This window comes from Octodon degus, unplaced genomic scaffold, assembly GCF_000260255.1.
Source record: "Octodon degus isolate 3935 unplaced genomic scaffold, OctDeg1.0 scaffold00108, whole genome shotgun sequence".
Classification (NCBI taxonomy): Eukaryota; Metazoa; Chordata; class Mammalia; order Rodentia; family Octodontidae; genus Octodon; species Octodon degus.
The window spans coordinates 7,823,202-7,844,869 of NW_004524684.1; the positions used below are offsets into that span (position 1 = coordinate 7,823,202).

Genomic DNA, 21,668 nt, shown 5'->3' on the forward strand with positions numbered 1-21,668 from the left:
TTCTTAAAACTGGTATTTTAATAATTTCAGAAAAAACAATACAGACAATAATTTTAATAATGTTAGGCATTTATTAACATCATCTAAGTTCAGAATCAGTTTGAAAAATCAGAAAAATGAGTATGCTATCAAAGCATTGGATTTTCTGTAATTGTATTTATATGACCTCAAATATTTATGCATATGGTCAGAATTTTAGTATTTAGATATAGACATAATCAAAATGCTATACTCTTAAATATGGAAATCAATTTTAAATATAAGCCTTTATTTTATCCACAAAGCAAATTCTCCACCCAGAGCAAAACCTTTCACAACTTAGTCATTTTTAAAAAGCTATCATGCAGTGAGCCACAGCTGCTGGATAGCAGGGTGCACACTACTGCAAAGCCCCATGAGGAGGAGAAGTGGGCTAGCACAGCCCATTGGACGGCATGTTTTGTAAAAGGGTGCTGCGCTGTGGCTCCTGTGGGTGCTTCTACGAGGAGACCCTGTTCCACAGGGACAGAGAGTGGATAAAGTCCTCAGATGGTGGACTGAAGGTGCAGCAAGTAGAGCTGGCAAGTTTCCATGAATTTGCTAATCTGTGCTTTTTTCAAACTGCGTATGTTTTTAATGAAATAAGCTAGAAATACTATGAGGAATAAGGATAAGACCCATGTTTGCTGATGTCTCAGTGAACACATTTGCAAAAACCTGCCATGTCAGAAGCTCATCCGCCGCGTCAGGTCGGCAGGGCTTTTGTTTGTAAGGCAAAGCAGTAGGCACTTCCAGTTTTCTGGGCCAGGTGACCGTGGCCATGGCTATTCCCCTCTGCTGCTGTGACACATGATGGACACAGAGAGCAGGCCGGTGGTGACAATGGCTGTGCTGGGGCGATCCTGCCACATGCATGGGCACATGTCCCAGCGGTCAGAGGACAGCGGCGAGGAGCCATGCTTGCGATGGCAACAGCAGGGAGGACAAGTCTGTACACACAGGTGCGCTGCAGTCACCTCTGTGGGTTGCCTGCCGCCCCAGCACACACCTTCATGCAGGAATAATTGGGTAATCATGGAAGGCTAAGCTGCAGCCCGGAATCCACACAGTGGTCACTCGAGGAACTGTCATGACTTCTTTTGATTTTTGTTGCTTAGTAAATCATTGACTTTTACTGTTGTTTTAAATCTTATTTATTCTTATTTTGTACAGAGTCTTACTACACTGTTTGGACTCTTAGTGATCCTCCTGTCTGAGCCTCCCTAGCGCTGGGATTGCAGGCATGTGCCGCCATGCCTGCTTCCAGTGGCCAGCATGGTACGCCCGGGATTCCAGGGTTGGCACAGCGTGTATGTAGTACCTGGGATCGACTCTGGGTGCTTGTGCTTGCCAGCAGGAGCTTAGCCTGCTGTGCTCTCTCCCCAGCTCACTGGTTTTTTATTGTTATTAATGGCATTTGCATCTCAAAAGATACGATAGTAATTTCGAACCATTTTCTGTAACTGGCCATGATTCCAAATAGCTAGAGAACCCACACAACATGAGCTGTTTCAAAGGATCAGTCTCCACAAGAAGGACCAAGCCCTGCGGTGCACATCAGCAGCGAACTACCTTCTGGAAATCCTTGATAGTAACCAGACTGAAGGAGAAGATGTGGTCCTTCGCCCCGACGTACAGCCGGCCTCGCTCCTCGTCCAGCAGGAGCGTGTCGTAGCTCGAGCTGTTCGCCAAGCCGTGGAACGAGATCACGCTGCTGGACTGCAGCATCTCTGCAAGACAAGAAAGCAGATGCAGGCACTAGTGCGCGGCCAAGTGGGCTCGGCCCCGGAGAGCTGACTCCAGCCCGTGCCCTCCCGCAGCGCCTTCCGAGGGGCGCGCAGGCACTGCCCGGAACTGGAACAAGCTCTGGGGTTGGCGGACTGCACACGGGAGAAGCCGCACTCCTGCAGGACAGGGGAGAGGTAAGTTGACCACACAGGCTTGTCGGGGGGCTGCTGCACGCCCAGTGACAGATCTGAGGGGCTGCTGCTGATGCAAGCTTCTCTGCCTCTGAGCACTGCTGAAATGGTGTCATTTGCTCTGAGCCACTCGGGGGAAGGGTGAAGCCCGGCTAGGAGAGCCGGCAGTGTGAGGCAGCCTCGGGGTTGCCGAGGGGCTCTCACTCCTGATAGCTTCCCTGGTCCTCAGCTCCTCTGCAGAGACCTGCGGAGGATCTTGGGGCTGACGCACTCAGAAAGGCTGATGTGAGGCTTTGAAGCCATGTTTTATCTTATTGTATTATTTTATTTTTTCCATAATTTTATTGAGAGGCAAGTAGCAATGAGATAGTTTCAAATCAAATTGGTAGGACAGTTTCAATAATTAACACATTGCATACTCTCTTCCTAGTGGTTATTTGCTGTACAAGATGCAGACGTGATATCCTATTTGTAAACACTCTTACAACAAATCCTTCTATTCATTAAGAGAATGTAACTATATATCCATCCTAACCATTTTGAATACACTGATACAAAGGGGATTCATCTGTATCCCCTTTTATGTTTAGTTCCGTCATTTGAATATTATAGGTGTGTAGACTCAGCAAAATATTCTAGAAGAGTCCAGTAGTCCATAATAGTATTGGGTCTTCCTCTTGACTGGCAATGTCAGAAATTGTTGACCTGAGTCCCCTACAGCTCAATATAACACCATGGCTTTACTTCTTATACTTCGTTTTTGTACTTTTCTGCTGGATGGTTAAGAGCAAGATAAAGCACGACCCATGTGACAAGAGCTGTAGCTTTTGGGCCTGATAAGGTCAGTGAAATCCCCTCAGGATTTATCCTGAGATCCTGTACTTCAGATTGTAGAACCTTTGTCAGTGTCAGCCATGTGGATGAGTCATGGCCATTGCTTGGCCAGTGTGCTCTCTGTGAAAGCCTGAGAGAATGTTTTCTCTCTAGGTGACTCTCCTTAGGCACACTCTACATCATTGATCACTTTCCTCTTTGGCCCCATAATCTCCTTGATCAGAAAATTTGGGATACTACTGAGTTATATGACATTACAGTACAAGTTCTCATATGTCCTGAGTCAGAAGCTATTAGAATTAATACAGAAATTTAGTAGCATAGCAGGATACAAAGTCAATACCCAAAAGTCAGTAGCATTTCTCTACACAGATAACAAACTCACTGAGAGGGAAATTATAGAAACAATACCATTTATAATAGCACTGAGGAAAATGAAATACTTTGGAATTAACCTAACTAAAGAAATCAAAGATCTTTTCAAGGAAAATTACAGTACTCTGAAAAAAGAGATCATAGAGGATTTCAGAAAATGGAAAGATATCCCATGCTCCTGGATAGGAAGAACCAACATTGTGAAGATGGCCATACTGCCAAAATTGCTGTACAGATTTAATGCAATCCATATCAAACTACCACCAACATACCTCACCAAGCTAGGGAAATCATTCCTAAAATTTATTTGAAACCAGAAAAGACCTAGAATAGCAAAGGCAATCCTGGGCAATAAAAATAAGGCAGGAGGCATTACAATTCCTGACTTGAAATTATACTACAAGGCTACTGTGATAAAATCAGCATGGTACTGGCAACAAAATAGACCTGAGGATCAATGGAGTAGATTAGAAGATGCTGAAGTCCCTATGAACACACTCAGCCACATTTTCTTTGACAAAGGGGTCAAACATACTCACTGGAAGAAAGATAGCCTCTTTAACAAATGGTCCTGGAAAAACTGGCTCTCTACATGTCAAAAACTAAAGCTTGACCCAGGTCTATCACCATGCACTAAGCAAAAGTCAAAATGGATTAAAGATCTAAGCATTAAAACAGAAACACTAAATCTCCTGGAAGAGAAAGTAGGAGGAACTTGTGAAGACATAGGGGTAGGCAAAGAGTTCATGAACAAAAATCAAATCTCACGGGAAACACTTGAAAGAATTAACAACTGGGATCTGCTCTTATTGAGAAGTTTTTTCACAGCAAAAGAAATTATCAACAAAGTAAAAAGACAACCCACAAATTTGGAAAAATCATGACAAATAAGTACTCAGACAAAGGTCTGCTCTCTAGAATCTATAAAGAACTAAAAAATACTAGGGCCCCAAAATTTAAAGACCCAATCCAGAAGTGGGCATCTGAGATGAACACACACTTCTCAGAGGATGAAATTAAAGAAGCGAATAAATATATGAAAAAATGCTCCATATCACTAACCATCCGTGAAATGAAGGCATGTTTTAAAAAGTCTGTTTTCATACTTTTTTCCTCTCTCTCTTTCCCTCTCCACCCCCAAGGCATAAAAGCATTCAGTTTTCTTCACAACAGTGTCTTGAATGAACATTAGGTTTTCCCAGGGAATTTGGAAGCAGCTTCATAGGCCTCTACACAAGGCAGAATCTCTCCTCTCAAGGCAGAGCAGCAGCCGGCACCCTGCCTCCTGCCCTCCCTGTACCAGGGGGAGTGTGCTGACCACATGACAGCTCCCCCGCTTTATCTACTTCTCCCCTCTATTATCAAATGTATGGTCTCTGTACAAGATTAACCACAGACATGTTGATTTGGGGTGCTGGGTCAGATCTGCACCCCACATCAACTCACAGTAGCCCGCCCCCATGTCGTCTGCCTCTAGGGAAAATGTGCCCTCTTGCCTAGCCCTAGATCTTTCTGCCACCAGGACAAAGTGGCATCCAAGCCTACAAGGCAGGCAAAGGCAACCTTCAAGAAATCTCCCTGAGTTTCTTGTTATGGCTTGCTTGAGCTATTTGTAACTAATTTTAAAATTTGTTTTAAAGCAAAAAAAAAAAAAAAAACATTAAAAATGATACGTAATTTCAAAAAAATGATATGAAATTAACAATGGTTGTTGTTATATTGTCTATTGTTATCTTAAAGGTAGTTGCTCAAGGACTGGAGAGATAGCTCAGTAGAATAAGCGCTTGCCTGGCAAGTGCAAGGTTCTGAGTTCAATCCCCAGTACCACCACCACCACCACCACCACCAAAAAAAGGTAGTTGCTTGGATTACCAGGTATAAGCATGCAAATTTGATTTTAAAATTAAGTATTAACTGTTCCGTTCAAGGAATCAACAAAAATTAGTGGTACAATTATCTTAGCTATCTTGTGAATATATATTTTTATATAAATATATATTTTTCTTTTCTTTTTTCTTTCCCCATTTATCTCATTCCAATACTTCTTTCCTTTATACACTGCCAATATTGTAATAGTTGCAAAAATCGTGAACAAATTGTTTAAAGTATATTTTTTAATCCTTCATGAGAATTCTTCAGTAGGATCCTGAATCAACTTCCTTTCCTCCATTGAAGAGGGAGGGAGGGAGGGAGGGAAAAGGAGGGAAAGAGAGAGAGAGAGAGAGAGAGAGAGAGAGAGACAGACAGAGACAGAGAGACAGAGAGAGGAAGACAAAGAGGGAGACAGAGAGAGAGAGAGAGACAGCGAGAGAAACAGCGAGAGAGACAGAGAGACAGAGAGAGACAGAGAGACAGAGAGAGGAAGACAAAGAGGGAGACAGAGAGAGAAACAGAGAGAGAGAGACTGTGAGAGAGACAGAGAGAGACAGAGAGACAGAGAGAGAGGAAGACAAAGAGGGAGACAGAGAGAGAAACAGAGAGACAGAGAGAGACAGACAGAGAGAGAGAGAGAGAGACAGAGAGAGAGAGAGACAGAGAGAAAGAGAGAGAGAGAGAGAGAGAGAGAGAGAGAGAGAGAGACAGAGAGAGACAGAGAGGGAGAGAGAAAGAGAGGGAGAGAGAGACAAAGAGGGAGAGAGGGAGAGAGAGAGAGAGAGGGGGAGAGAGAGAAACAGAGAGAGACAGAGACAGAGAGAGACAGAGACAGAGAGAGGGAGACAGAGAGAAAGAGAGAGGGGGAGAGAGAGAGATTGAGATTCATGTGATCCCTGACAGAAATACACCAGAAGTTCTGGTCTCCCGAGAAACAGGGAGTCCCCTAAAGCTACCTAAATCTCTGTGGAGTCCCTTTCCTCAGCCTCCAGTTGATGGCAGAAGTTCAATACCACATGAAGTCAGTAACAGACCGAAGGTTCCGGCTCTCTGTGAGGACGGGAACCTGCAGCAGGTTCTACCTCGTTGCTTGTGTCCAGGACTCAACCAGCTATTGGGAGAGACCTGTTTATCAAATGGAAGCCCTTCCTTCCAATTCTTAAAATTATAATTTACCCTAGTACCAGAGAAGCTAGCATATAGGTAGGCAGGAAAACAAACTAAAATACCATGTCAGCCCAAACAAAAGAAGTTTTCATAGAGACTATGCAATTCAGGGGTCAAGGGTGTTCACCCAAGAGTGGGTTCCTTAAACTCCTTAGCTTCAGAAGTTTTATGGATGGTGGGAGTGCCGCACATCTTCCACAAGGTGTTGTAAAGGTAAGATTGAGATTGGATAATGCTTGTAAGGAACCTGGGACAGTAGAGCAGGCAGTAAACAATGAAAGGTTCCCTGCAATGCAAGTAGATGGTAAATGTAATTCTTGTTGATTCTCTCGACCTACACTGGAAGCCAGACTCTGGGTGGTGCCAGCGGCAAGCAGCACCTTTCAACCTCCTCTACCCAGGTGTCAGCTTGGTGCTGTTGGTCAGTCCATGGTAGAGGGGTACAGAGACCGAGGCGTGCTGATTCACATAGATACCACATGTGACAAGGTGCGGTGACACTGAACATAAATAATATGAAACTGAATGTGGCATCCTTCAAAGGTTCTTTATGTGGAGAACTATATTCTTTATTTTGTACATGCTAAGTTTTAAGTAATGAATAATCAGCTTCTATATTTTAATTTCAGACAGTGAAAATATCTTTTTTGTTGAAAAATGTTATGGGCTGAATTTTATAAATAAATTTGGGCATGATTATTGTTTTCTAAGTATAGGCAACATAAGGCATGAAATCACTCTAGGAACAAATCACACACTTATAAGTGGCATTGTTACTGCACCTAGATGCACATCAACAGATGAAATAGGGGCCGGGGAGATGGCTCAGTGGAATAAGCGCTTGCCTGGCAAGTGCAAGGGCCTGAGTTCAATCCCCGGTTCTGCAAAAAAAAAAAAAAAAAAAAAAAAAAAAAAAACAGATAAAATAGATAAGGAAAACATAGTATGCATACACAGTGGGATTCCACTCAGCTGAAGAAGAGTGAATTGGAGTCATTGGCAAGAAAATGGATGATTTAAGAGGAAAATATTGGCAAGACGAAGGAGCCCTGGAGAGGGACTTCACAAGAAGAAAATGCAGCTCTGGGCAGGGTGGAGAGGAGGGGGGGCGATGAAGGTCACTTGCTACAATATGGACATTCTTTAGACATGTCTGTAGGCCTCGATCTTGGTTAGACTTAGGTTTGATACATAACGGGATTAGATGAGGATTCGACAGAGGCTTAGAGGTAGATCGTGGTTAGGTACCAGTATCCATCAGTTGTCCATACAGATTATGTGTAGATGTGGATTAGATATACATGAAGATGCAGATTTAGATATAGATTAGATATCTAGTGGTACAGATTAGACATAATGATAGATAAAATGCACATATAGAAGCATGTTCCACAAGATGAATGTGAACGCCACGCATTACAGCCACGTACCAATAAAAACGTGGGACTATGTTTTTGCCAGGCCATGTTTCCAAACAAAAAGACAGCCTTCTCGTGGGTCCGGCCCTTTCCACTGCGACAGGCACACATATTTTGGTCTCATCCCGCCTTTTGCTCTGATTTCAGCCCGACACAAGGGACTTTGACGTGGCTTTGTCACAAGCAAACAGTCTTCTGAGCCCCTCATCGGACGAGCAGCACAAGCTGCACGCAGAGGAGGCGGGGCCTCAGGAGCTGGGAGAGCGTCCGGCGCTGCTTCTCTAATCTCGTGTGCGGTCGCTGAGGTATTGTGTTCTCCTTATTTAAATTTATAAATTTTTCCTAGATATAGACATAATCACTATGGTTGACATTGAATAACTCCAATTTGAATTTACTCCCTCATAGCTTTAGGTTATTTTTTCAAGTTTCTGTTATTTAAATCTTACAAAGACATAAACTGGTGTTGGAAGTAAAATAAATATTCAGTAATGTGAGGCATTGTTTAACATTCTTCCACCTTCTCACATCTTGCAAATGTTCATATTCATGAAACAACAATGCTTTTTTTTTTTTTAAAAAAAAAAAAAAAGAACAACACAAATTTGTATGGAATCAGTTTGGCTGTGGTGAATGTGAGCGCACCACAGATTTAGTGAAGGCATTGACTCTCTTCTTGTCTAGTTTACTGTTCATCTGGTAGAGACGTTCCTTCCACTTCAACATGCTGCGCCACAGGGAACAATTAGTACACATAGGATTAGTAATCAAAGATCCTTTTGTAGCCTAAGTAATCTTTAATGAATCACATAAATTTGAAAGGTAGTTAACCAAGTATTTCATTTTTGCTAGAGTCACCAAATGATGAAGCGTCTATCATTTGCTTAATGCAAAAATGGAAGATGTGGTTGCAAAATCAAGTAAATAGTTGTCCTCAGGGAAGATCAGCAACTATCACCATTGTGATTTGGGTATGACAGGGCAATGTAGATAAACAGCACATGGATAAAGAAAGTGTGACAAGAAAAAGAAATCAGTTCATGCAATTTCAACTAGCAGTATCATCAGCTATAAAGAGGTTTCACTCCTATGAGCTATAGTATGAAAAGCTGAGTCTAATGAAATTCAAGTCTTCGAATTGGCCGACTTACATGGACTGACACATGTCACTTGGACAAACTATAGTTGATCTATTTTCTAACAGGAAGATACAACCAAATAATCTTGGGAGAAATCAGTACTTTGATGAGTCAATTGTACTTGCATCCTGCTTATTTATTTAACAATGTTCAGATTTATCTTTCCTCCAAGAATTCATCAAGATCTTTAATGCAGAGTCATTTGAAAAGCTAGCTGGACAAAGAAGTCATTCCTGGCAACCTCTCTCTACAGTAAGATGCTGAAGATTATCTTAAAATGTTACATTCTAGTACACTTATTGTAAAATGTGCCAGAAAAAGATGGGCAAATTTACCTCCAAATTGCACATGATGAGTCACTTCTACATTATGAAACTGTATAGTTCTTGTGGGGTTCTGATCATCCTCAGGATAAACACAGGCTGCACAGATGGGTATGCTACAGTGGCTGGGTGAAATTCTCACAAAATCAGTGAAGGGAATACAGACTTGCAGCATGGAAGGTGGCCAGGACTAGGCTTTTTATAGGAAGATGGAGAACTCTTGCAAACTTGACCTTCAGGTCCGAATAGCAGTTGCCCTGTTCTTTATATTTCTGACTTTTCTCACCCCACCTTCCCTCTAAGGCTTACAGTGTGAAAGCAGGACACGCCAGTTGCTAGGCTCAAGTGAATCACTTGTATTCAAGGATGGTTTTAGGCGCAGGTCCTTCTCCATGACTTGAACCTTGTCTTCTTTATAGAACAGACAAACATCCCATTTAAAAGAGGCGAAAGCTGGCTCTAAGACATGCCAAAACATTGTGGCTAAAGCACAACCATATGGAGATATTTGTAAATTTTGGAAAGTTCAGTAAGGTTCATACATTTAAATCCATATATATATATATATATATATAATATATTATATTATATATTGTATATATTATGTATTATATATTATAATATTCAATTCCAAAAACAGAATTGAAACACAGTTCAAAGCTTTTCATTGTAGTATAAAAAGAAAGCAACAAAAATTAAATACTCTTTGTCATTTTTTGTATAAAAAGGAAGAGGTATCTAATGTTGCTAAAAAACTAGACAGAGAGGACAATAAAATGACTGTATTTAGGGATGACAACTTTACATAATGGAAAACATTACATCATTTTTACCTTATTTTTATATCACAAAGTGCTAGGGTTTTTTTTTTGTTTTGTTTTGTTTTTTTTCTTTTTGAGGTACCGGGGATTGAACTCAGGGCCTTGTGCTTGCAAGGCAAGCACTTATTCTACTGAGCTATCTCCCCAGCCCAGTGCTAGTTTTTATTTTTTTTTTTTTAAATTGCGAATTGAACTCAAAGATGGTGTCATCATGTCTTTTGCTCTGCTTGCCAGGCAGGTGCTGCGCCACTGAGCTATATCCACAGCCCTAGCTTTAAAATTTTTATTATACTTTTCTTACACTTTTTAAAGTAAATTTTTTAAAGCATTTTTATTTATTTATTTATTTATTTATTTTTATTTATGTGTGTGGCCAGTTCAGTCCACCAGGGGGTGGGGCTGGCTGGCATGTGGTGCTGGGGGATTGAACCATGGTCCCTGTGCTTTTTTGCGAAGCTTGTTCTAAGTAGGTGCTTTAGACCACTGAGCCATCTCACCAGCCCCTTTCTTACACTTTTTAAAGACTGATGATTGGCCAGGTTTGCTCTGACATCAGTTGTGGAGCCGACAGCCCCTGGTCTGAGTGCTTCTAGCCAGTAGTCCTTGTGACGACAAGTAGAGAGAGCCCATATCGGTGCTTGTCTCAGGCTTACGTTTGTTTGGTGATGCTGAAGGGCTTCTCTCCTGCTTGAGGAAGTACTGCCGCTTGCATATACTTAGAAACATTCTATCTTGTCATTTCCAACCATCAAAATGTGTATTCAGTCAACACGTCCTGCTCAGAAGGGTTCTGCCTGAACCATCCTCACCCTATGGCGCAGACAACAGAAGAGGGTACGAATCACCTTCCTGCCACCATTGCTGGGATGCTCTTCTAGTGCTTCTTCCAGTGGCCTGCTCTCCAGGGTCTATGTTCCACTTAACTGATGCCAAGACTCTCCTCGGCTGGGTGCTTGGAAAAGATGCAAATAACCACATTTTGAGTGAGAAAGCTCCCTGATAAAGGTCCGTGGTGCACGTTCCAACTCTAGAGAGTATGTCCATACCCAGCCCAAGTGCAGTTCTGTGCTTCTAGATCCTGAGCCACCCGTGAGTGTCCAGGACCGCTTGGTGGGAAGCTAGCACCCTACTGCAAACATTCTCGTGAAACTCAGGGGCAGAACCAGCTGTGCGGGCTGGGATGTGCTCAGTGGTAGAGTGCTGGCCCCCTATGCGCAAAGCCCTGAGTTCAATCCCCAGTACCACCAAAGGATAAATCTGTCTGTAATATGAATCTATTCTATGCTTTTCGTGATTAGAGAATCTTGCATGGAAAATGAGTTGTTTATAAGCTAACATGCTCTGCAGACTTTTTATCACTTAATGGTCTTTCGCCAATGCCTTTTCTTGTTATCTTTTCAAGACAGGGTCTCACTATGTAGTTCAAGCTGGCCTTGAGCTCACTTTGTAGCTGGCCTTGAACTCGCAGCAATCCTCCTGCCCCAGGCTCCTGAGTGCTGGGATTACAAGTGTGTACCATCACACCTGCAGCACATATTCAGTCTTCCCCAATTTGTTTCTCATAGATACTAGTTAATTGTTACATGCAGTATAAATTGGAGACCTTTAATGGGAAGATAGAAGAGGTAGATGGAGAAGCAGAAGCTAAATCTATGCCAACCCCTGGAATAAGATAATGAAGGAAGAAGACTATGGAAGCCAAATGTTAATGCCACAGGGAGATGGATAATCCACAGACCCAGAGCTTGGCATTTTTCCCTGCCAGAAAGAGGCATGGAAAGGCATGCTGGGAGTAAAACCAGCGGACAGAGAGTGCGAAACTGCAAGCGTAGTCGTTTCCTTTCCTCCCATTCACAGCGTACCATGGGTGAGCACGCAGGATTTTCATTTGTGCTTTGCAAGACCATGAAGTGGGAGCCCTGGTCCCATGTTTTCCCACAAGGAACATGACTCGGGTGAGCTTTGGAAATAGCTGAGGCCGCACAGTAAGTGCGATGCTCAGTCAAGACCCTCTTCCCATCTGCCATGACCTTTCTGCTTGTCTCTGCACTAGCTCTGAAAGGCTGGTGCTTTGGGGAACATCAAGAAGTGGTTGCTGTAAAGTTTAGGTCCTCTCCCTCTCATATAGTTAATTTACTTTAGTTATCAGCTTGTTAAATATGTAGTGCATCTGTTCTGTACTTGAATTTTTAAAATTGATGACAGTAAGAACTGAGCGTGGGCCCTCACAGCTATACCTGTAGCTCTCCCTGCTGCAGCACTGCGCTTCTCTCAGGTGTCTGCTTCTAAGACTTCACTCCAAAGGGACACGAAGGCTTCCTAGCAACTCCTGTGTAGGGTGCCACCATATCCCCGTCTGTGAGATGCACAGAACGTCCTCTTTCTGACTCCATTCCCAACACCACTGGGGCTCTGTGCATTCTTAGTTGGTCATAGCTGTTCCTCAGGGCAAACTCGAGCAAGAGAGGGCCTCATCCCATCCACGGGTCCCACCCAGTGCTTCCCTTCTGCCAACACAAGCTCGCTCAGCTCTCTTGCACCTGCTACTCCCTGCCAGGCCTCAGGTCAGCTCTCCACAGCACAGGCCTATAAAGACAACAGCCGTCTTCTGCCACAGTCGCACCCCAGCTTCCAGCAATGAGCTGCGGCATGCTCAGCTTCCGGAGGAATGTTGCTGTGAAACAAACAGATTTTGTGCTTGGGAGCCATTGTCACTGCCATTTCCTCACTATAGGACAAAACACTGACACACTAAATTTAAAGGAAGTGGGATTTACTTGGGCTCATGGATTTTAGAGGATTCCACTATAGGTGACAGCAGCTCCTAGCAGGAAGGGCCTGGTAGACGAAGGCTGCTCAGACCCTGGCAGCCAGGAGCAGAGCGGGAGGCGGGGGAGGGAGCAACATCCTTCCCAGCACACCCAGTGACCTCTTCTGAGCAGGCCCCTTGCGAGCAGCAAGCCAGCTCTGAACACAATGGTCCCAGCATGACTCAGTCACCTTCCAAAGCCCCCCTTTGAACACAGGAGATCTGAGAGGAGGCATTCTCGTGAACACGCAAAGCAAAGGTAGTGAAAATCTTCCCATTTCCCTTGACTGTCACGGAAGAAGAGAAATCAAGAGCACATGCAGAAATATGCATACAAAAAAAGACACCAGTGCAGTACAGGTTATAAGAGAATACAGCAAACACAGTGAGGCCTGAAGTGTGTTGATATAGGACACTAAAATCGGGTACACACCTCAGGATATTCCACACAGCACAGAATTGGTCAACATGAGAGACATCAATTATGCATGTTTTTACTGTATTTATTGCAGATACAAACTCTGTACTTCACTGTAGTCATAATACGATTGGAAAATGTCCATGAAGAGAAGAGCTGGATCTAACTTCAAGGGAATCATCTGTGCTCTCATGACAAGCTCACGCATGGAGAGGCAGTTATACACACACACACACACACACACACACACACACGCTTTGTATCCTTTATTTTTCTACTAAAGGAGATTGAATTGTGAGGTACGGCAAAGGCAGGAGTGACCCCCATCTCGCCAATGATGTCACACGAGCACGCACCAATCAGGAATGTATGGATGAAATAATAGGAAATGTGTTCACAGGAAGACACTTATGTGGAAGAACATGCTGGCTTTTCAGGCCAGAAGAGCAATCACGGCCGCGAAGGCTCCCACCACTCTGCTCAGAAGAAGGAGAGAAGAAAGCTCCCCGAGATGGGGATGAGCAGCACAGGAAGGAGGGGAGCTGACACAGCAAACAGGAGTCGTTCGGGTGCCAAAACTTCCAACTAAGTAATGATAAAATCAAATGCATTTGAAAGGGATGGGATTACTATGAAAATAAAAATGAAAGACAGGTCAGGAAGCGAAACCCAAGATAGACTTGGCTCTGCGGTTTGAAGCCACTGTCTTCCAGTAGGATCTGATCGATCGGGAGGAGTAACTACGACATCGCTAGGCAAAGACGGTTACTCTCTGAAGCCATGCGGTGGCCATGGGCAGAAGGGAGGAAAGCAGCCGCCTACTTGCTCAAAACAACATTATTTATGAAAGAAACACAGAAGCAATTTGTCCAAATACCCAAATGAAAACATATGTGCCTCCAGAAGTCTGAACCCAGCAGCTTGTCTTGAAGGGGGATCATGAAGCTTTTGCCAACAGGCAGGGTGTCAGGAAGCAGGAAACCTTCAGAAAGCATAGCAATAACACGCTTTGATCGACTGGAAAAGCAAGTAAGGTCCCAAATCTAAAATAGACGTTGGGAAAGGGGAAGAGACTGCTCAAAAGGCAAGAACAGCTGGGATGGGGGAAGAAAGGAAGTTAGGGGAAAGCACACACCTACGCCGCGCCAGCCAGCCAGCCCGGGGAGCCGCGCTGCTGCTCTGCTCCAGCTCGCTGGACGGAGCAGCTGGTGCTTGGGCTTGCCTGCCTCTATCACGTAATCTGAGCCACTGCTTTGAAGATAACCAGAGGCAATAGAATAACCATTGTTAATTTCCTATTGTCTTATTCTGAAATTCTGCATAATTGTTTTTGCTTTTTTTTTCTGTTTAAAATAAAGAACACAATGAAGCTCCGTCTAGGCATCACGGGTCTGACTCCCAAGAGCACGGAGCTCCCCTCTTTGCCCTCCGCAGGCCAGCAGGGGCGCGTCAGTGTGCGCCCACGCTCTGCGCGTCTTCCTGCCAATCGTCCCATTGAGGATTCTGCGTTTCCTTCGTATACGAAAGCGAGTTTGTGACGCATGTGCACAGCAGCGGACTGCCAGCTTCATCCAGTGCCACCCCCAGCCCGCACGCCGGAGGCCCGGTTGGCCCCAGAGCCCCGGCCTGCGCAGCGAGCTCACAGCTGAGTGTGCTCTCTTCAGGACCGCGCCAGCCCTGGGGCGCATGCGGAGACCGCCCACCACTTGGCCCGCCTAGCGCTTCCCCCGAGGTGCACGGTGCCCGCCCTCCTGGTGCCGCTACGCCTAGACCCGGAAACTCTTCCTGTCGTGCATCCAGAGCCATGGAAGCTGATGCCTCAGTAGGCATTACTTGAAACACATGTTCTTTTTCTAAAAAGTGCAACCAAATGTAAGTAAATGTATGAATAAGCATCTAAGAAAAGGAATATTATATATATGTACTTATTTTCCGCCAAGGCTACATACTACCTTTTCAAGTCATACATTCAGTGCAAATGACACATAAGATTATAACATCAGAATCAGCATTCACAAATTATATATAAAAGAACAGTAATATGCCAATATTTTAAAAGTTCATTACAGTCGTTTTACATATTATAATCCCCCGAACAATATTTTGGGCTCGATTTTGCTAGCGGCTTTGAGCATAGGAAATGTGCCAGGGCTCTGCCTGCAACGCGCTTGCAGCTTGTCCCGACGTAAACCCGCCAAGCCCCGCGTGGGGACGCCTGCTGCCGCTGAAACCTGCGCCCACACCCCGCCTGCACCTCCGCCGCGTCGGTGCGAGGCCAGATCTGCACCTCCCTTGCCACCTTCTCGTGCCCGTTCCTCCAATGTCCACGGTTCTAATGGCCACTTTGCTCTCCTGCAAAGCTGGCCTGGTCCGCGGCGGAAGCCCAGGGCCCCAAGCTCATGCTGCCGGGGAGGTCAGCAGCTGCCTCTGGCGCAAAGCTGGAGCTCCAGCCGGTATGACTGCCCAGCAACCTGCTGTGCTTTAATTAAAGCACACAGTGTTAGGCGCGGTGCATGGGGTTGGCTGCCTGCCTGTCGGGCACGTGAATGGACGTGAAGGCAGCAGCCAGCTACGGCGCAGGGGGCGCTTTCTGGAAGAGTTACGTCGGATTGAGCTCCAGCAGCATCGTAGCCAGGCGCGCTAGGCGTCTGACTGCGTGCATTTAGGAGAGGGTGTCAGAGCCCAGGCCACGAGCAGTCACGGAAGTCAGACCGAAGTGGAGGCCCTCTTGCCTTTGAGTTTTATGCCTTTGTAAATAATTTTTTTGAAAATTGGAAATTTTATCCTCTCTTATTTTTTCCTGCCTGATTCCTATTACTGATGATGAGGTTTTGTCGTAGGCACACAGGTAAAAACAAAAACTGCAGTTTTCAAAATACCTAAGCAAAGCAAGGACAATGCGTGTTTTTACTTCTCCTTGGAAAAACAAAGACGGCTTACACAGAACTGTTAACCCGACAACCAACTTTTACCATGCATAGACACAGGTGAGGCACACACGCATGGCCGCTGACCACTGGCCTCTGTGCGAAGCAGGCAGTCCATTAGAGCTTAGTTTAAGCACCGGTTCTTCTTTTTAAAATTCACATTAATTTTCACGTCTGCAGTGGTGGCCCAGCCAGCCAGGGGCTGAAACGTAGCTGGGTTCTGCTGCTCTGCCCGTGGACGAGTCTCCTTTGGGGCCTGTCTCCACTGTCTCTCAGCCGTCAAGCGCTTCGTGAGCTCTGCATGGTGGCGCAGGCCATGGCACATGCGCTGAGCTGGCCGAGCGGCCTTCTGTGGTGTGCAGGAGAGACTTCAGCTGCTTGGCAGCCTGGGGGACAGCATGTGCTGTGGTGTGTCCCTCAAGCACCTTGTCCTTCATGGCTCTAGGGAGCCATGTTTTCTGACATTTGCAAATTGCTTACTGCATTTTCCAGTAGCAGCTATGAGAAATAACTCACATATGGGAAATTACACAGCGATAAGCCAGCCCGTCCCCCATTATCTGTTACATATGCCCATTACAGGACTTTTTCAAAATTACTTAAGCATAATTCATTTGAATTGCTCTAATACTAAGTAAAACGAGCTTTTGAAAGAAACTGGCTGTTTTTTCCAGTGTATTTGTATCATTTCCAACCCAACACACACTGGCGGCCGCACAGTGGTCCTTATCCACTCTCAAGAGCTGAGCTGTGCAGGTGTGGGCTGCGCAGCACACCCCTGCCTCGGCGGGCACTGATGGTCCTTCCCGATTAGAGGTGCGCTCAGCTCCTCCTGAAGAATGCAGAGGAGGCTGCAGGGAGCAACGCAGGGACAGCCAGGGAGCAGCAAGTAACTATGTGTCCCTCCCTCCCTTCCTTCCTTCCTTCCTTCCTTCCTTCCTTCCTTCCTTCCTTCCCTCCCTCCCTCCCTCCTTCTTTCTTTCCTTTCCTCCTCCTGGAAAGTATTGCAGCCAGCATTCCTATGAATCTGTAGCTATGCCCAGCTCCTTTAACAGGACAAATGATTTGATCATGTAGGCTACTGGTGTACTCACAAAAGGACTTTACTAGGGTCACAGTTATCTGGAGAAAGATAAGAAGAGGGTGGGAAGAATTCAAAGATGCCTACGGACCATTGCCATGTGCCTGGGTACCTTGTGATCTCAGTGACAGCGTTGCTGTCCTCACGGCAACACGTTACAGTTTTTTCTCTAACAGTGGGCTTCAATTCTGGGGTGGACATGCCTCATAGATTATTCTGCAAGGGCTGGTGAGATAGCTCAGCAGACTAAGTGCCTGCTTAGGCAAGTGCAGGGACCGGGGTGGGGTCCCTGCACTACGTCTCGTGATGGCCCCACCGCCAGGTGCACTGAGCGGGCAACAGGTCTGGGCGGGGTGGCACGTGCCTATAATCCCAGCCTGGGGAGGCTGAAAACAAGAGGATCACTATGCGTTCAAGCTGCATAGTGAGACCTTGTACCAAATACATTTAAAAAAAAGAAAAGAAATAAAAATGTATGCTGCAACTGAATTCAGACGCCTAATGAAGTCAGTACATACAATCCATTTATGTATAATTTTCTATATAAACAAAAAAAAGAGGAAAATGGGGTTGTTATATAAATAATTTAGGTAAGATTAAGTTCTCCCTGACATGGAGCCCTCTAGACAATGTTTGGGCAAAGTTATCTGATAGGATTATTCTAAAGTGATTTTGATAGCAAAGAAAAAGGCATTAAGGGTTTTTAAAGTTCTTATTAGTGTACGTCTGCAGTGCACAAGGGTCGTTGTCACAGTGGGGCTGGCCCAAGCACATGACACAGCTGAGTCCCCGCCCCCAGCCCCTCCACCTCCTCCCTTCTGTTTCCAAGTGTTGGATTCACTTATTTATGAGACAGTATAAAGTTAATTATCAGAGACGCAGATCAACTACCAGAGAACGCAGAGGCCAGGGAACGCGGAAAACCCAGCGCGCCGTGGCCCTCCACCCGGCGCCCTTCTGCACGCAATGCAGGTGCCGGGTGGCCCTGACTGTTTCATTCTAATTTTGCACTTTTTTTTTTTTTAACATATTGTGGTTTTCATATAAGAGAAGGCATCCACTATTAAAGCTTGTATCTTTGATTTACTTCACTTAACATTCATTTAAGCATTTTATCTTTTTGTTTAACTTTTAAAAATTTTTATTTTTTCCATTTTATTTGTACATGCTTTAATCTATGCAGTTTACAGTCATCCTGGGGAGTGGTTAGATGTACATATCACTTTTTTAAAAATTCCCTTCTCTTGGCCCTCCTTCCCCCACTACTTCTGGTTCCATGATCATCTCTTTACTCTCTTTCTTTCTTTCTTTCTTTCTTTCTTTCTTTCTTTCCTTCTTTCTTTCACTATTGGGAATCGAACTCTTGACCTTGCGCTTGCCAGGCAGGCACTGTGCCACTGAGCTATACCCCCAGCCTGATTACTTTTTTCATATCTGCAAATGCTATTTGTTTTAGCGCATGTTGTGGTGTATACTGTTTATACTAATTGGGGTCATTAGGTCCCTGTACATGGCACATCTTTATTCCTCTAATTTTCCCTTCTTCTCCCCCCACTCCTCGTCCTTGTCCCTTGAACCGTTTCCCTACTGGGTGGGATCTGCCCCCTTGTCCCTTTCTATCCATCTTTTATCATTTTCTTTTTTTGAATTTGCCTCACTCAAATGAGAGTTACCATATGGTATTCAAGGTTGTACCAGATTTATTTCACCCAACATTATGTTTTCCAGGTGTATCCATTTTCCTACAAATGCCTAAAATTTGTCATTTTTTATGGCTGAGTAGTATTCCATTATGTATAGCTACCACATTTTGTTTATGCAGACACGTGTTGATGGGTATACAGGCTGCGTCCAGGATTTAACTGCTATGAGCTGTGCTGCTACAGACACTGCTGTGCGCACATCGCTGTACTAGCATGCCTCAAGCTCTTTGGGGAAGGCACTAGCCTTAATGCTTGGTAAGATCTCCACGCCGGTTTCCGTCGTGGTTGCACTAGCTCCCATGCCTACCCGCGGTGCAGGACGGTTGGTTTCTCACCACAGCCTCAGCAGCACTTGGTATTATTAGTCTTAGTCTTAGTATTATTTTGGCGGACCCAGGGATTGAACTCAGGCCCTTGCGCTTGCCGAGGAAGTGCTTACTCTACTGAGCCATCTCCCCGGCCCATATTCGGTTTTCTAATGATTGCCATTCTTTCTGGAGGAAGGAGAGATCCCAGGGTTGTTTTACTTTCTCTCTCTCTCTCTCTCTCGTATTTTAGAGAAGGCCTACAGGGTGTTCCAGCTCTCGCTACTAGATCGTACTCGTAGTGATCTGCCTGTTTACAAAGCATTTTATCTTATGTAGTAAATGAGACATGTTTAAATTACTGTGTTGTATTTTCCAAATACTTCCTGCTATAAAAATAATATTCAAAATTGAGTCATGTTTAGAAATGCTCTGGGGCTGAAGTTCAGTGTGATGTGAGCCAGGTTTGCTTGAAGGTCCACATGGACACTCAGGATTCCCTAGAATAAACCCCAAATCCAGGCAATTCTTCAAACTCCCTGTCCCCTCAGGACCAACTAAATCAAGCCCACCTCAGGCCCAGATGGGACACTAGATGGAAGAGCTTCTCTAGACCAGCGCCGGACACACAGACGTTCATTCCCACAGGGACCGAGGTCTAATTCAGAACCAGATTTAGTTTTTATGCAAGACTGGGGACCAAACAGCATAAGCTAATTTCTCATTTAAGTTCTTGCTGTATTTCCTAAAGCTGTGATCACGGTCCTCCCAGTCATGAAAACGAAGCACTACCAGCAGAAGTAGAAGCATTGTTTAAAGTGAAATGCCACCTCTTTCTAATCCCTGCTGCCACAGGGCCCTTCAAAGGGCGACGGTGGGTGGGTTCAAGGTGGAGAGCAGAGAGAGCCGCTCTCCCGCGCCCTGGAGGAGGAGGGAAGGTGTGGTGCTGCGAGGGTCCGAGCCCCTCAGCTTCCTCCCTCAGCAAGCCACTGAGGCAGCACTCCCCAGTCTCCCCTGTCTTCCCCCTTGCCTTTCTCTGATACTTACTCATTTTGCACACAAAGCACTAGACAAGCGCACCCCTGCCAAGCACGTGTCTATTGTAATACACTTACAAACAAACTCTAGATTGCACTGCAGGTAATAATTTTATACATTCAAAGTAGAAACGTTTATTTCTTTAATGACACCTGGTAGACACCATGACTTATTTCACTTTGCCTGCAAATTAGTACACTGGTAGGAAAGCGGCAGCCTTGGTCCTGTACCACAACTTCCAAATTGTTTTAAAATCCAAGGTTATGTATTTTTCTGTGTCCTTAAATGGTAACCCATTTTATGAGATTGCCAAAATTTCTAAAATTTGTTTTATGATATTTTCCTATAGGAGATCATTTAAAACTTACATTTGTTTCTCATTAAGCTAAATGCCACTACTGATAAAAGTCAAAAACTAGAGCCAGAAAGCAGAGGGAAAGAAGTCTAGACATTTCCAATTATATATCTCTGTTTTATCATTTTCAAGTACTCAAGGTGGAGAAATTATATCTACTTAAAAAATCAAGAAATTGGTTTAAAAGTTCATAGCTGAGATTTTTGAAGAACTTAATGACTTCCACCTCGTTTGGTTCATGGAGATGTAAAAACTGCCTGCTCAGTAAGGTCTGGAGTTCATCAGCCCAGGGCTGCCTTCTCGAGAGGCCAGGACCCAGGGCCTGGCACTGCTGAGAAGTCTTGGCTCAGGTAGCTGGAAACGCTCACGCCAGTGCGCCAACTCCAAGCCAGAGGTAGCAGGGGCCAGCATACCAGCTGCTCAGGATCTTCCTAGCATTGAGCACAGGCTGCCCCGGAACCTTCAGGGATCCTCCTGCTGTCCCGGGGAAATTACCCATATCCATGGACAGAAGGGCAGCAGAGCTATTGTCCACCTTAGAGTGCTTTCCTTAGGATCACAGGACAGCAGCAGACAGGAGACATCAGAGTGCATATTTTCTTCCCAAAGGAAGGGCCATAAAATGTTTTGTTATATTTTATTTTTGTGTAGTTGGTTGTTGCAGGGTCTTACTACACAGCTCAGACTTGTGGCGATCCTCCTGCTTTCAGCCTCCCAGAGCTGGGATTACAGGCATGCATCACCATGCCTGGACTGTGACAGGCTCAGTCCACCCTGGAGGCTGAGCTGGCATGGCATGTGGTGTCAGGGATCAAACTGTGGTCCCTGTGCTTGCCTAAGCTTGACTAAGCCAGCATTTCAGTCCTCTTAGCTACCTCATTGGCCCTAAAATATTTTTAAATGAATGTTTTAATCTCTATGTTTAAATTGACTTGTATAGTAGTCCTAATCTATTTTTACAACTATTTTACTTGGGTTTTTTATTTTTCTGTTGTTGCTATTCGAACAGTTCTATGACATAGTTCCCCTATGATTTAGATGCACTATTTGAAATAAAAAATGCTACTTTAGTGAATTAAATTTTAGTTTTATAGGACTTTTTTTCTTTCTAGCATACTTCTATGCTTGTTAAAAAATAAACAGGCA

The 21,668-nt window shown here is 44.7% G+C and overlaps 1 protein-coding gene across 1 annotated transcript in view; it reads right to left on the bottom strand.

Annotated features, from left to right (window-relative positions):
* The window catches only part of Sema3a (semaphorin 3A), a 462,357-nt gene that overhangs the window by 149,744 nt on the left and 290,945 nt on the right, over positions 1 to 21,668 (bottom strand). The window contains exon 4 of the mRNA XM_023724302.1: positions 1,591 to 1,748. Within this exon, the coding sequence (XP_023580070.1) occupies positions 1,591 to 1,748 (158 nt within the window). The remainder of the gene's footprint in view (positions 1 to 1,590; positions 1,749 to 21,668) is intronic.